Raw genomic sequence first — 13,220 nt, 5'->3', positions numbered from 1 at the left:
AACAACGAAGCCCCTGGGGTTGACCAACTACCAGGAGAGCTATTTTAAACGGTGGTGAGGCACTGGCTAGAGCGCTGCACTGGGTCATTACCAATATTTGGGAAGGAAGTTTTGCCGCAGGAGTGGATGGAAGGTGTCGTGTGTTCCATCTACAAAAAAAGCTGGATTGTAGCAACTACCGCGCAATCACATTGCTGAACGCCGCCTACAAGGTACTCTCCCAAATTTTATGCCGTCGACTAGCACCAACTGCAAGGGAGTTCGTGGGGCAGTACCAGGCGGGTTTTATGGGCGAACGCTCCACCACGGACCAGGTGTTCGCCATTCGCCAAGTACTGCAGAAATGCCGCGAATACAACGTGCCCACACATCATCTATTCATCGACTTCAAAGCCGCATATGATACAATCGATCGGGACCAGCTATGGCAGCTAATGCACGAACACGGTTTTCCGGATAAACTGACACGGTTGATCAAAGCGACGATGGATCGGATGATGTGCGTAGTTCGAGTTTCAGGGGCATTCTCGAGTCCCTTCGAAACCCGCAGAGGGTTACGGCAAGGTGATGGTCTTTCGTGTTTGCTATTCAACATCGCTTTGGAACGGGTAATACGAAGAGCAGGGATTAACACGAGTGGTACAATTTTCAATAAGTCCGTCCAGCTATTTGGTTTCGCCGACGACATAGATATTATGGCACGTAACTTTGAGAAGATGGAGGAAGCCTACATCAGACTGAAGAGGGAAGCTAAGCGGATCGGACTAGTCATCAACACGTCGAAGACGAAGTACATGATAGGAAGAGGTTCAAGAGAAGACAATGTGAGCCACCCACCGCGAGTTTGCATCGGCGGTGACGAAATCGAGGTGGTAGAAGAATTTGTGTACCTGGGCTCACTGGTGACTGCCGAAAATGACACCAGCAGAGAAATTCGGAGACGCATAGTGGCTGGAAATCGTACGTACTTTGGACTCCGCAAGACGCTCCGATCGAATAATGTTCGCCGCCGTACCAAACTGACAATCTACAAAACGCTAATTAGACCGGTAGTCCTCTACGGACACGAGACCTGGACGATGCTCGTGGAGGACCAACGCGCACTTGGAGTTTTCGAAAGGAAAGTGCTGCGTACCATCTATGGTGGGGTGCAGATGGCGGACGGTACGTGGAGGAGGCGAATGAACCACGAATTGCATCAGCTGTTGGGAGAACCATCCATCGTTCACACCGCGAAAATCGGGCGACTGCGATGGGCCGGGCACGTAGCCAGAATGTCGGACAGTAACCCGGTGAAAATGGTTCTCGACAACGATCCGACGGGCATAAGAAGACGAGGTGCGCAGCGGGCAAGGTGGATCGATCAGGTGGAAGATGACTTGCGGACCCTCCGTAGACTGCGTGGTTGGCGACGTGTAGCCATGGACCGAGCCGAATGGAGAAGACTCTTATATACCGCACAGGCCACTTCGGCCTTAGCCTGAATAAATATAATATATATAATAAATATAATATCTATTGAAATCTGAGGAACCAGAAACATACCGAAGATCACTCTTTAAGGCTTCTGAGCTCCGAAAACAGAAGCTTGTAAATATATTCGATAATCGATAATGGAAAAGCAATATTTTTTCTTTATCAAATTATATAAATATTCAGGCCACAAAAACTTGGATTTCATATCAACATGGTACAGTTATGCTCTCAGCGACAGTATAGGTAAAATTTGCATCGATTTCTCAATACCAGAAACTGTTGCCCAAATCGGAGATATGATCGGTGGTCTAGCGGCTATCGTTTCTGCCTATGAGCAGGAGATCATGGGTTCGAACACAGGCTCGTTCTTTCCTATTCTGTATACCTTAATTCTTTCTGTGTTTCACGTTCCACCAAAACAATTCCTACTGTTACAGCTTTCACACTAACAGTTCCATCACCTCCCGTGGCACCGATGGAAGGACGTAGAATTCTCTGCTCCTTTATTAAGTATAGGTGTCCCAACTATTCTTTTCATTTTTTTTCCCTCCAGCATTCACAAGAACGGGGCCAGGACAGATCTCGACTGTTGAAGAGTGCCTTGCTTCCAGTGATCAGTCCAAAATTATTATTTGTGAGAATGTAAGTGACAAAACAGTCTTGTAACGTCTGCGAATCGCTTAATGCTACTGTTATTTCCAGAACTTGCCCAAATCGGCATTTCCTATTTGTCCTACCCACGACTCGGAACGGGGATGCGCCTCTGATACACACGATTAAGGTTCCGAAGTCCTCAAATCGTGACGAGAAACAGACCAGAGTAAACGAAACCACACTGCTGCATAATGGGTGACGTAGCATATGTGAAGGTAGACTTCAACCAGATTAAAGGAAACCTGTATGTGTTATGTTTACGAGAACCTCCGGACACAGAAGATGTCGAAGTTCTTAATTTGGCAAGCGATTTGTACTTGTGAAAAGCGGATAATGAATTCGTTACCGCAAGCACATTGAATGGACACTGGATAGGTGTATTTGAAAGAATGTCTCCAAAAGCCCTCACCTGAAGGCTCACGACGATCCGACGATCTTCTGGCCGGATTTAGCATCATGCCACTACAGGAAGGACGTACTATTCAATTTTTCAATTCAATTCAATTTATTTCTTTACTTTTAGCAATACATGGGTATAGTTACTATCTAAAGTTGAGTTATGGACTACCGTTCAGCAACGCAGTAATTCGAGACGTACTATGTATGTATACTAGTGTTTGGTTCAAACTGGAACATTTAGCAACTGATGGAAAAAGTTTGAAACAAAAAAAACCTTCGAATGTGCAATATAGATTAGGGATAGTAAAAGGAAGCTATCCTGATATCACAGACTACACCCAGGTTTTTTTTTACACGGTTGGAATTCATTAATTTCTTGGTTAACCTGAATTTTCACAGCTTTTTAAATACCCCCTGAATTTTCTTTGATTTTTTGTGAATTTTTTCGTGGGGTTCACTCATTGTTTCATTGACGCTGAAGGTCTTAAACGACTAAAACCAAACCGTGTAAAAAAAAACCTGGGTGTACTACAAAATCTACACCGTCAAATTCTCTAGCAAAGGGTTTGCTGATATGGTGCATCCTATCCAAAATTTTGGAAGAATTCGATTGAACCAATCGTTGATTTTTTTCTATCTTCGCAACCCTGTGGACATCGTCTGTTGGGTGTTGAGGATCCTAGTTCAGAATCATCTTGAGAATTCGATTCTGTTTCACCTGAAGTTTCTTTCGATGGACAGCAGGCACAATTATACCATGCAGGGAAACCGTAAGTCATTGACGGCTTGAACACAGCTTTGTCAACCAGTAGTTTCGAGTTGGTGTCCAAGTGGGAGTGTCGATTGATAAGAGGATACAGCATTCTTATGAGCTTGTTGCACTTACTCAGGGAGTTTTTGATATGGGTGGCAAATGTTAGTTTGCGGTCCAGATTTAGTCCCAGGTATCTCACATCATCCGACCATGCAATTGGTCGATCCCATACGGTGATCTCATTTCGTTTTAGAATAATTCTTTCTTGAAGTTTACTGAATGACGGCAACAGGCTTATTGGTCTATAGTTGGACGCATTTGAAGAGTCCTTATTTGGTTTCGAGATGCCGATTACTATTGCGTATTTCCACGCACTCGGAAAATACCCAAGTCTTACACAAGCAGAAAATATTTTACCAAGGAAGATATGAGCTTTTCGAGGTAGCTTCTTGATCACACAGTTGCGAATGTTGTGTTGACCAGGAGGGTTTTTGGATTTTAGCCTACGGATGAGCTGAGCAACTTCTTTAGAGCGAATCAGCCATGAATGTGCGTCGCACAGCTGTGTCTGATCGATATACGCGATGGACTCGTTCACTGCAGTGGTGGTTTCTGGATCGTCTGCCATCTGATTGGAGTGTGCTTGTGCAAAGCTTGCGGCTAGTAACTGCGATTTCTTTGCCGGTGAAGCGATAATATTGTCCGCTTGTCGGAGTGACAGACATACTTGGTGGTTTTCCGCGGAGCCTTGGTGATTTTCCTCAACCTGTCGCGGTCGTCTTTTAGAGTGCGCAGCGTTTCCTTAAACTTCGCAAAACTTGCATTGTCGCAATCCTCTCGAATCCTACGGTTCAATGCTGTTACTATATCCTCCTGTACTACTGACGTCGACGTTTGTTTCGCAGCGTGATCAGTCGTCGCGTGTTATCTGGAATCGTTGCAATTTGGTACGATCGTTGTCGGGATTCAGGAATGGCAATAGCTTCTGCTTCCCCTATTGTCGTTGTTAGGAGATCAATAGACGCATCAATCTCGGCTTGGTTGTTCAAGTTTACAATAGTTGGGCTTAGTAAGTCCAGCTTAGAGTTGATCTCTCACCTGAAACGAAGCCAATCTGCACGAGCATAATTTCTACAATTAGGTACCCGAATAAAAACTACCATAAAAAAACAATAACTTTTTTTGTAACAATAAGAAAGAATACATTAAAACTACAATAGGAAATATTGTGAATTGAACATTAAAAATACAATACAATATACTGTAACTAACAATAAAATTTATTGTTATTGGGACTTTTACAATAGAAAATAGGGGTTGTTAGTTACCGTAACAATATTGTCTATTGTTCTTGTATTGTCAATTGTTTTTACCTATACAATAAAATGAATTGTTAAACAATTGTTTTTCCAATTCAAATAAATCATTGCTAATTTGTTGCAATTTACTTTTTCGGGAAATTTAAGTAGAATAAAGGTGAATTTGTCATTTGCTGGTGTACAACAATAGAGCTAAGTAACCAACGCTGTAATTTACACTGTTACATTTTTTTTTTCTTCAACTAAACATATGATTTTATTTATAATTAGTGTAACATTAGATTTTACTAATTAATAAAATGAATTGAAACCTCGTTCTCACTACAAGCTATATCACTTGGCACAGACAATCTTGATATGTATTATATTTGTTAATTCCAGTAAAAACTATAGACGTACGAAAAATAATATTAAGTTACAATTCAATATAGCGTGTTTCTTAATACTAAAGACACACTGGTGGTACAAGGACCGTGGAATACCACGGTTATGTACCCTAGTACATATTGTACTATGGTTTTCCACGTTGTACCAGCATGGTACAAGGTGACACACCTGTGGTACAACTTGTACCATGGTACGAATACCCCCAGTGTGTCATTAGTAGGTAAGTATCGAGTGGTTTAGCTCGTAGTCTGGCTGGCACTTAAATATATAGAAACATCTTTGCATTCATTCTTTGTTCTAAGTGTATTATTCGCTGCAATAGCATAGGAGTATTTCTGTTTTATAGACACATGATTTACGAATTCTTAAATGCCCCATTCTCGAGCTATATATTATAGATCCAGTTGAAAACCGAACTGAGCTCTCGCAACAATCGCATTTTCTCCCATTTCCGGATGTCGCAACTGCATTGCGAGTGGTGCGCATCTATGCCATAGCCGTGCGCCATAATGCGCACCACTCGCGATGCAGTTGCGACATTTGGAAATGGGAGAAAATGTGATTGTCGCGAAAGCTCAGTTCGGTTTTCAACTGGATCTACAATATAATGTATTGTATGAAGTGAAAATGAAAAACATCGTGGAATACAGCACGTGTGAGCCTGCATAACTCTTTTTTTAAATACATAAGGTGTGTGGGCAATCCACGTACTGTCTAAGCTATCTGATTATATATAATATATACAATATAATATAATATATTGTTAAGTTTCTATAATACACATGTTAAGTTTCATGCTAAAAAATATCTTTTCAAAAAAGCAGCTCATGTTCGTAAAATCTTTTAAGTTATTTATTGACGCATACCAGTAAACAAGATGTTGTCTATCAAACGAGCGATTGGTAGAACAATACTTACCCCATGCGGTAGAATACAGGGCAACAATGTCCCTCACGACCCCCATGTCTAACATTCGAACGTCACCAGCGTTTCCAGCTCCGGCTGGAAGGTATCGCACTGGAAGGGAAGCTAGACCCTTGTAGCTTTCTCATCACACGACGACGGATGGTCGGCGTAAGAAATCAAGTTCTCCAACACCTTGAATTACGGCATCGGGGGCATATTGGAGCACTTTTGCCTGATTACCAAAAGACGAGTCTTCGGACGAATCGTATGCAGCAAAGGAAAATACAGTTTAAGGCACCGCTTACCCTCCGTGCCTCGCGTGCCGTCGGTTGAGTTATTGGCGCAGTTACTCTGAATAGTTAATCAATCGACTACCACCGTTTCCTTGAGGATGGAGTCTTAATGGGGAATTGTTTTCGTTTCTGCTATAACGTCCGGCTGGTTGATAATGTCGATGCATAATCAATCCTTTCCGTAGTCCCGTTAATCACAGAATTACATCGATTCCCATCTTTCCGCTAAGTCGTTTCGGAACCATTGATCAATGATATGGAAATGCTAATATCATCTTCCAAATTCGGACGTACATGTTCATGATAGCATTAGAGGCGAAAGTATAGAATTGATAGTTCCGTTAGGATACGGCAGGCATGAAGACTGTATTGATAGAAGTCGGTTTTGAAAGCTAGCGGAGGGCAATATTTGTGATGGCATATATCGCACGACCTTCCTTCTGCCAAGCTCCCGTATGAAGGGGGAGGGAAGAATATCAGTGTGGAAGCTGATATATCTCCACTTTCCATATCATTGTAAATCGTTTAACTTCACGTAGAAGTAACACACACGAAATCATTAATTTAGTCATTGATCAATGTTTTGACGAACTTAAAACCATCTGGAATATGTTTTTACCAATTAACTATCATCATACCTGAATAAAAATAAAGAAAAGGCTAATTTGACCGAAGATGTTGTCGATATTCTAATTTAGTTGGTACTTACCGAAAACGATTATTACTACTGTTGCAAATCAAAAACCAAATCTAACAACTTACGGGAACCATCGGAATCACAATTTTTGTTAACTTGTTTTTGTTTATTGTCGGAGTAATAATAATTATTGTAATTTTATTGTATATACAATAGATTGTTCAATTTGTATTACACATCGTACAATAAAAGAACAATATTTTTAATTGTTACCCATAAATTGTATTGTTTTTGTACAGTTTGAACAATATAACTTGCGGTTTTGTTTTATTCGGGTATAATCTGCTCGACTGGAGCTGATAGACTGACATCAAACATCACCGGCAGGTGGTCGGATGACAGTTCGTTCAAGGTAACTGGTTTTGTCATGTTCAGGAGGTTGTTGGATATGGCCAAATCCAATGTCGATGGACGACCACGTCCAGCGGAGTGGAACGGGAAAGTGGATGTAGAAACTACAACTATTTGCTTCCTGGAGCAGGATTGTGCCTGCCTTGTTGGCCTTCAAACAGTTCCAGTGACGATGGCGTGCATTCAGTTCGCCACAATGAAAAATGGTTCAATTCTTCTGGTGAGGGCGGAAATGTCCTGTTCGATTGTCGTCTTGGCCCAGGAAAATAGGCGGCTATTACACATATGCACGTCACCGTCCGGCGTGCTAATCGAGATACTCACATTTTCTAAGTGCTAAGCTCAGTGAAATTCAACACCCTTTCGGACCGCTATCAAAACTCCACTACTCCTCTTACGCCATTATTAGACATTCGATCGAACTCGCTCTGGAGGGAGTAATACGAAGGGCAGGGATTGACACGAGTGGTACGATTTTCACGAAGTCCGTCCAGTTATTTGGTTTCGCCGACGACATTAATATCATGGCACGTAACTTTGAGAGGATGGAGGAAGCGTACATCAGACTGAAAAGCGAAGCTAAACGGATTGGACTAGTCATCAACACGTCGAAGACGAAGTACATGATAGGAAGAGGCTCAAGAGAGGTCAATGTAAGCCACCCACCACGAGTTTCTATCGGTGGTGAAGAAATCGAGGTGGTTGAAGAATTCGTGTACTTGGGCTCACTGGTGACCGCCGATAACGATACCAGCAGAGAAATTCGGAGGCGCATAGTGGCTGGAAATCGTACGTACTTTGGACTCCGCAAGACGCTCCGATCGAATAGAGTTCGCCGCCGTACCAAACTGACTATCTACAAAACGCTTAAAAGACCGCACTACAAAAATTCCACACATTTTTATTGGCAAAAATCCATTAATTTAATTCATGATTCTTATTAGTGCACACTTAACCACTCTCCACGCGAAGTACAAATATAATCTATAATCAAATAAAATGTATGTGTGGTCTCTAATATGTAGTTATTGAATTTATGTGTGGGTACAAATTGCATATATTTGGGTCGCCAAATTGCAAAAATTTATGTGTGCGACAAATATATTCAATATAAAGAATTTTTTCGGTGCGGTAGTTCTCTACGGACACGAGACCTGGGCGATGCTCGTGGAGGACCAACGCGCACTGGGAGTTTTTGAAAGGAAAGTGTTGCGTACCATCTATGGTGGGGTGCAGATGGCGGACTGTACATGGAGGAGGCGAATGAACCACGAGTTGCATCAGCTGTTGGGAGAACCATCCATCGTTCACACCGAAAATCAAAAATCGGAAGACTGCGGTGGGCCGGGCACGTAGCCAGAATGTCGGACAATAATCCGGTGAAAATAGTTCTCGACAACGATCCGACGGGAACAAGAAGGCGAGGTGTACAGCGGTCAAGGTGGATCGATCAGGTGGAGGACGATTTGCGGACCCTCCGCAGACTGCGTGGTTGGCGAAGTGCAGCCATGGACCGAGCTGAATGGAGAAATCTTTTATGTGCAGCACAGGCCACTCCGGCCTTAGTCTGATAATAAATAAATAAAAAACCAATAATCTACCTTGTGTCGCTCTAAGAAGTCGAAAAAATCGAGTTTCTTGCCATGAACGGATCGTCCGTTCCGGTTAACGAGACGCAAGCAGTCTAAATTATACATTATAAACATACTTGGTCGTCAGCTCGAAAAGAGCTAAAATTTGTTATTACTTTGTTTGGCAGTTAGCAAGTCGGTTAGGGCGAGGAACTCCGATCCGATATCGTCGTTTGACCTTGCAGTACCTGAGCGTAGGAGCAGCCTGCGGGGGAAGCAGCCGGCCTGTGGGCTTGAGTGTTGCGTGGATGAACCGAGTTGGGGGCAATATTCCTGCGCTCAGCACGCATTTGAGCCAGTTTTTCGATGTAGTGCTTACGGCTGGGGCAGCCGCGATAGTTGGCAGTGTGTTGGCCACTACAATTTGCACATTATTGATTGATTTACGAGTCTCGTTCTTGTCGACTCGTTCCAATTGTGCTTTTTTGGCAGTTCACGTTCTGCTGAATGATGCTTCTCACTCACTGCATTTGACACACAGTGGGCGAAGATTGCAGTTTCTCATTCCGTGGCCGAATCGTTGACAGCGGTGGCACTGGACCGCTTCTGTCGCTCGACGTTCAAAATATCGCCATTTCACGATCACGTTGTCGGTTAATTGGTCTACAACCGATATTGGGGGACTTCGATTTTTTTTTTCACTTTTGGAAGTTTGGTTGTAGTGTAAGGCAGCGGAGTTAGCACCGGCATTTCATCCGTGATGTCATCTTGCTCTGCATTCTGAAGCAACTCGAATTGGTTACTCACTACAATATTAATCCCTTGTTGCAGTGTGCCGCTACTACTACCGTTGCTGGGGGGATTCACCATGGCCGCTTGTTGTGTTGCTCGTCCATGTACGAGCTCTCGCACGTGGAGGGTGAAGATGTTGATCGTTGAGGTTATGTCCTGGTTCTAGTCCGCGTTTGTGTTTCGTTTTGGACTGGCTCCGGTTTGTCATATGGGCCATCTCGGAGGCCGCATTTGGTCCGCTTGTGCCCGTGGTAACTTCCAGCAAGCTCACGATGCCGATTCACGAATATTACTAAGAAATTTCACTTGATCAGTTGCAGTTGTAGTTAGATGATAAAAATCAGTCTATTTCAAGTTTTCTCGCACCATCAGATAAAATTTCATTAATCTACATTCGCGAATCAATATTTTTCAGCACTAAACACAAAAACTCAACTGCACAAAGTCGATTCAAAACAAGGAACGTACTCTGGGTTATCAAATTTTAGATTTAAATCAAAACGGTTATTCTTCTTCTTATAGGCATTACATCCCCCACTGGGACATTGCCGCCTCGCAGCTTCTACAGTTATTAACTGCGAGGTTTCTAACCGTCTAAGACGAGTTAAGTACTCTCCATTTAATTCCACCAATTATTTCGATATCTTTGCAGATACGTATTTCGATCACACAGTTGTAGACGGTTGAATACATTCCATTAAAAGAGCTAAAAATATTTTTTCTGGGGTTTCTAAGCCAAGGTACCATTTTTGCATTCGTATATCATGAGGCTAGCACGATGATACTTTTATGCCCAGGGAAATCGAGATCATTTCCAATCCGAAAATTATCTAGACCGGCACCGGGAATCGAACCCAGCTACCCTCAGCATCATACCCATCAGCAAACAAAACGGTATAGCCTTTAAATATATTATGTTATAAACACATAAAATGTAGTTTTTGAAATAAATAGTCTACATGCAACTATGATTGAATAGAATGCATTTAGATCAAATAAGTCCATCGCAAACTTACATTCTATCATTTCCAGAGATCAGTTTCTTTTCCAATTTTTTCCTTCTTTTTTATTTATTTTTTTTAAATTTTTTATTAGAAATGCACAGCACATCCGAAAACTTCTTCGGGCAGTAGAGAAAGGAAAATCAACTGCCAATATTGAAAATGAATGATTTTAATTTATAATGTTTGCAATGTAAGTATGATATAAGAAATTAATTACCTACGTATTTTTTTATAAAATTATTAACTTTATTTACTAACTTCTGATCCTTTGTGGGATACTGGATAAGAACTTAATTATCGTTACAATATGCCCTTTTCTACTTGATATACATCATTCTAAACCACTCGTCACAACAAGATCCGAACATTGTCCCGAAGCTTCGGTTTTTAGCTGAGCTGCCTTTCGCAATTCAGCATTTCTATGCGACTTTTTGTGAATCACAACATTGTAGCTCTTGGCAAACCTTTTGTCACACAAATCGCACTTAAATGGTTTCTCGCCAGTATGCGTCCGAACATGAAGCACTAAATCATTGCTGAAAATAATTAAACAATGCTCTAACTGACTAGAAAAGATAGAAACTATTGCTCTGTTACCTTCTTTTGAACGTCATCTCACAATATGTGCATGCATGCGGTCGCAAACTTGAATGCTTCATTTTATTGTGGTAGGCCAAGGCTGACGAGCGAGAGAACTTTTCGAAGCAAACCTTACACTCAAAGCTAAAATAAAATATTGAATAATACTTTTAATAGTAAAAGAAAAATTATAATGCATACTTCTTCAAATCCGTATGTTCAGCAATGTAATGCTTGTTCAAAGCGTCCTTCCGATTGTAAGTTTTGCCGCATTTGTCGCACGTATGGTCTGCCTTACCCTCATGCACGATTTCTATGTGCTCTCTCAGGTTTTTCCTGTGCGGATATTTCTTCGGGCATTGATCGCATGAATACATCGGTCGATCAGCTTTGTGGATCAACAGGTGCTTACGCAAGACATCGCGACTATAAAACTCTCCGCAAATCTGGCATTGTGTCTTTTCACCCTGATTACCGGTCGTTGATTTCTGGTGCGCTTTAATCTTTTTGCGTTTCTTCTTCGCTTTTACTCCCTTAGTCGGACGTTGTTCGTCATGTTCTCTGTATTCGGTGTTTAATGTTGCTTTCAACTTTCTGCGAAGTGTTCTCTTTTTAAATTCATCGGGCGACGCTTGTCGTTTACCTTTTAAAACTTTGTTATCCTGAATGGTTATTTCGGGTTCCAATTTCTCCAAAACCTCAGATATTTCTGTTTCAATTTTACAATCGACAAATTCTGCTTCGCAATTATCAGATACATCCGTTTCGGTATTTAAGGACAATGCATGTTCGGCATACATTTTCCTGAATGTCTCGTCATTTTGAAGACACATCATGCGAAACTGTATGGATAAGTCGAGCATGTTTCGGCATTGGTCGCACATAAATACACTACGTGTTCGATCTATTATCACCTGAAAATGACAAAACTTATTTTCTAATTTTTCGATCTTTCATTCATACCTTACTCACAATTTTACTCACATTGATTGTAGTTAATTGAAGGATTGATTCGATCAATCCTACGGCTTGGTTTAGAACAACTACAGTAGCTGGATCAACAGGAACTAGGCATAACCGACATAACTGGGGTTCTAACTCCATCTGAGGTATCACAGGAACAGAAAAATATCTCAATAAGCACTTATTGTGTTCGAAAAAATGTTCAACAAAAAAAGTATCGAAAATATGACTATAAGACAAATAGAACTTAACTTATTCGTATTTCTTTTAAAATACCGTAGACGCCCCGAATTCTGCGCATTTTATGAAAATTTTACGAAATATTTCAATTATCTCGACATTATTATCTTTGACACTTGAATTATAATTTTTTCATCACGCATGGGTTCTATTTGGAGCTACCATCAATATTAGACTTGCCATAAGCTATCGAAAAGTTCGCAGAATAAATTACTTTCAAGTTATTCGTGAGATTCTTCTATAGCAGGTGGTTATTAACGCACACATAAAATTTATTTGTAAATTTCTTTAGATTTTTGCCATTGAAAATGTGTGGATTTCTATTAGTGTAGAAAAACAGGGTGTCTACTCATCTGTAAAAACAAAATTCTAGTTTGTGACCAACATCTTAGTTTGCTTGGACCTAGCAGTCAAGGTACCGGTACTATAAGTGTCAAACGGCCAAGTTATAGTCTATTCAGATTACACCATTTATGATCATAAATATCATGATAAACAACAACCTGTTGCCATCCCCATACATTCAATATTCTTTCTCAGCTTTAACACGATATTTATTACGATAAATAATCTAATCGTAATCTGAATAGAAAATTAAGCTTATTGAAGCATATTTTGGCAGAATAATTTCAATGATTACTGCACTACTAGCATTCTATTACTGCTTTACTGTAAAAATCTTCGGAAAATATTTTCTCGGATATTCTTTTGAAATTCCTTGGGATTTTTTAGCAACTCATTCAGAAGAATCTCGAGGAAAACTTTAGAAAACACCTGGAGAAGTTTTTCCGGATATTTTGCTTTTGAGAATTCTTTGGAAATTCTTCGAGACTAC

General features: G+C 41.0%; 1 protein-coding gene across 3 annotated transcripts in view; it reads right to left on the bottom strand.

The window, feature by feature from the left end:
* LOC134227140 (zinc finger protein 836-like) overlaps positions 1-13,220 on the bottom strand; it is a 47,386-nt gene that overhangs the window by 19,407 nt on the left and 14,759 nt on the right. Inside the window, exons 2-5 of one of the 3 annotated variants that reach the window (XM_062708432.1) lie at positions 12,167-12,286; positions 11,384-12,096; positions 11,201-11,326; positions 10,828-11,139 (exon numbers count right to left, since the gene is read on the bottom strand). The exons of the other annotated variants lie outside the window; for them this stretch is intronic. Of the exons in view, the coding sequence (XP_062564416.1) occupies positions 10,935-11,139; positions 11,201-11,326; positions 11,384-12,096; positions 12,167-12,286 (1,164 nt within the window). The 3' untranslated portion in view covers positions 10,828-10,934. Of the gene's footprint in view, positions 1-10,827; positions 11,140-11,200; positions 11,327-11,383; positions 12,097-12,166; positions 12,287-13,220 lie in introns of those variants that run through there. 3 annotated transcript variants of the gene reach the window in all.

The sequence above is a fragment of the Armigeres subalbatus genome, chromosome 3 (genome assembly GCF_024139115.2).
Source record: "Armigeres subalbatus isolate Guangzhou_Male chromosome 3, GZ_Asu_2, whole genome shotgun sequence".
Classification (NCBI taxonomy): domain Eukaryota; kingdom Metazoa; phylum Arthropoda; class Insecta; order Diptera; family Culicidae; genus Armigeres; species Armigeres subalbatus.
This window is presented reverse-complemented; position numbering and strand designations above follow the sequence as displayed.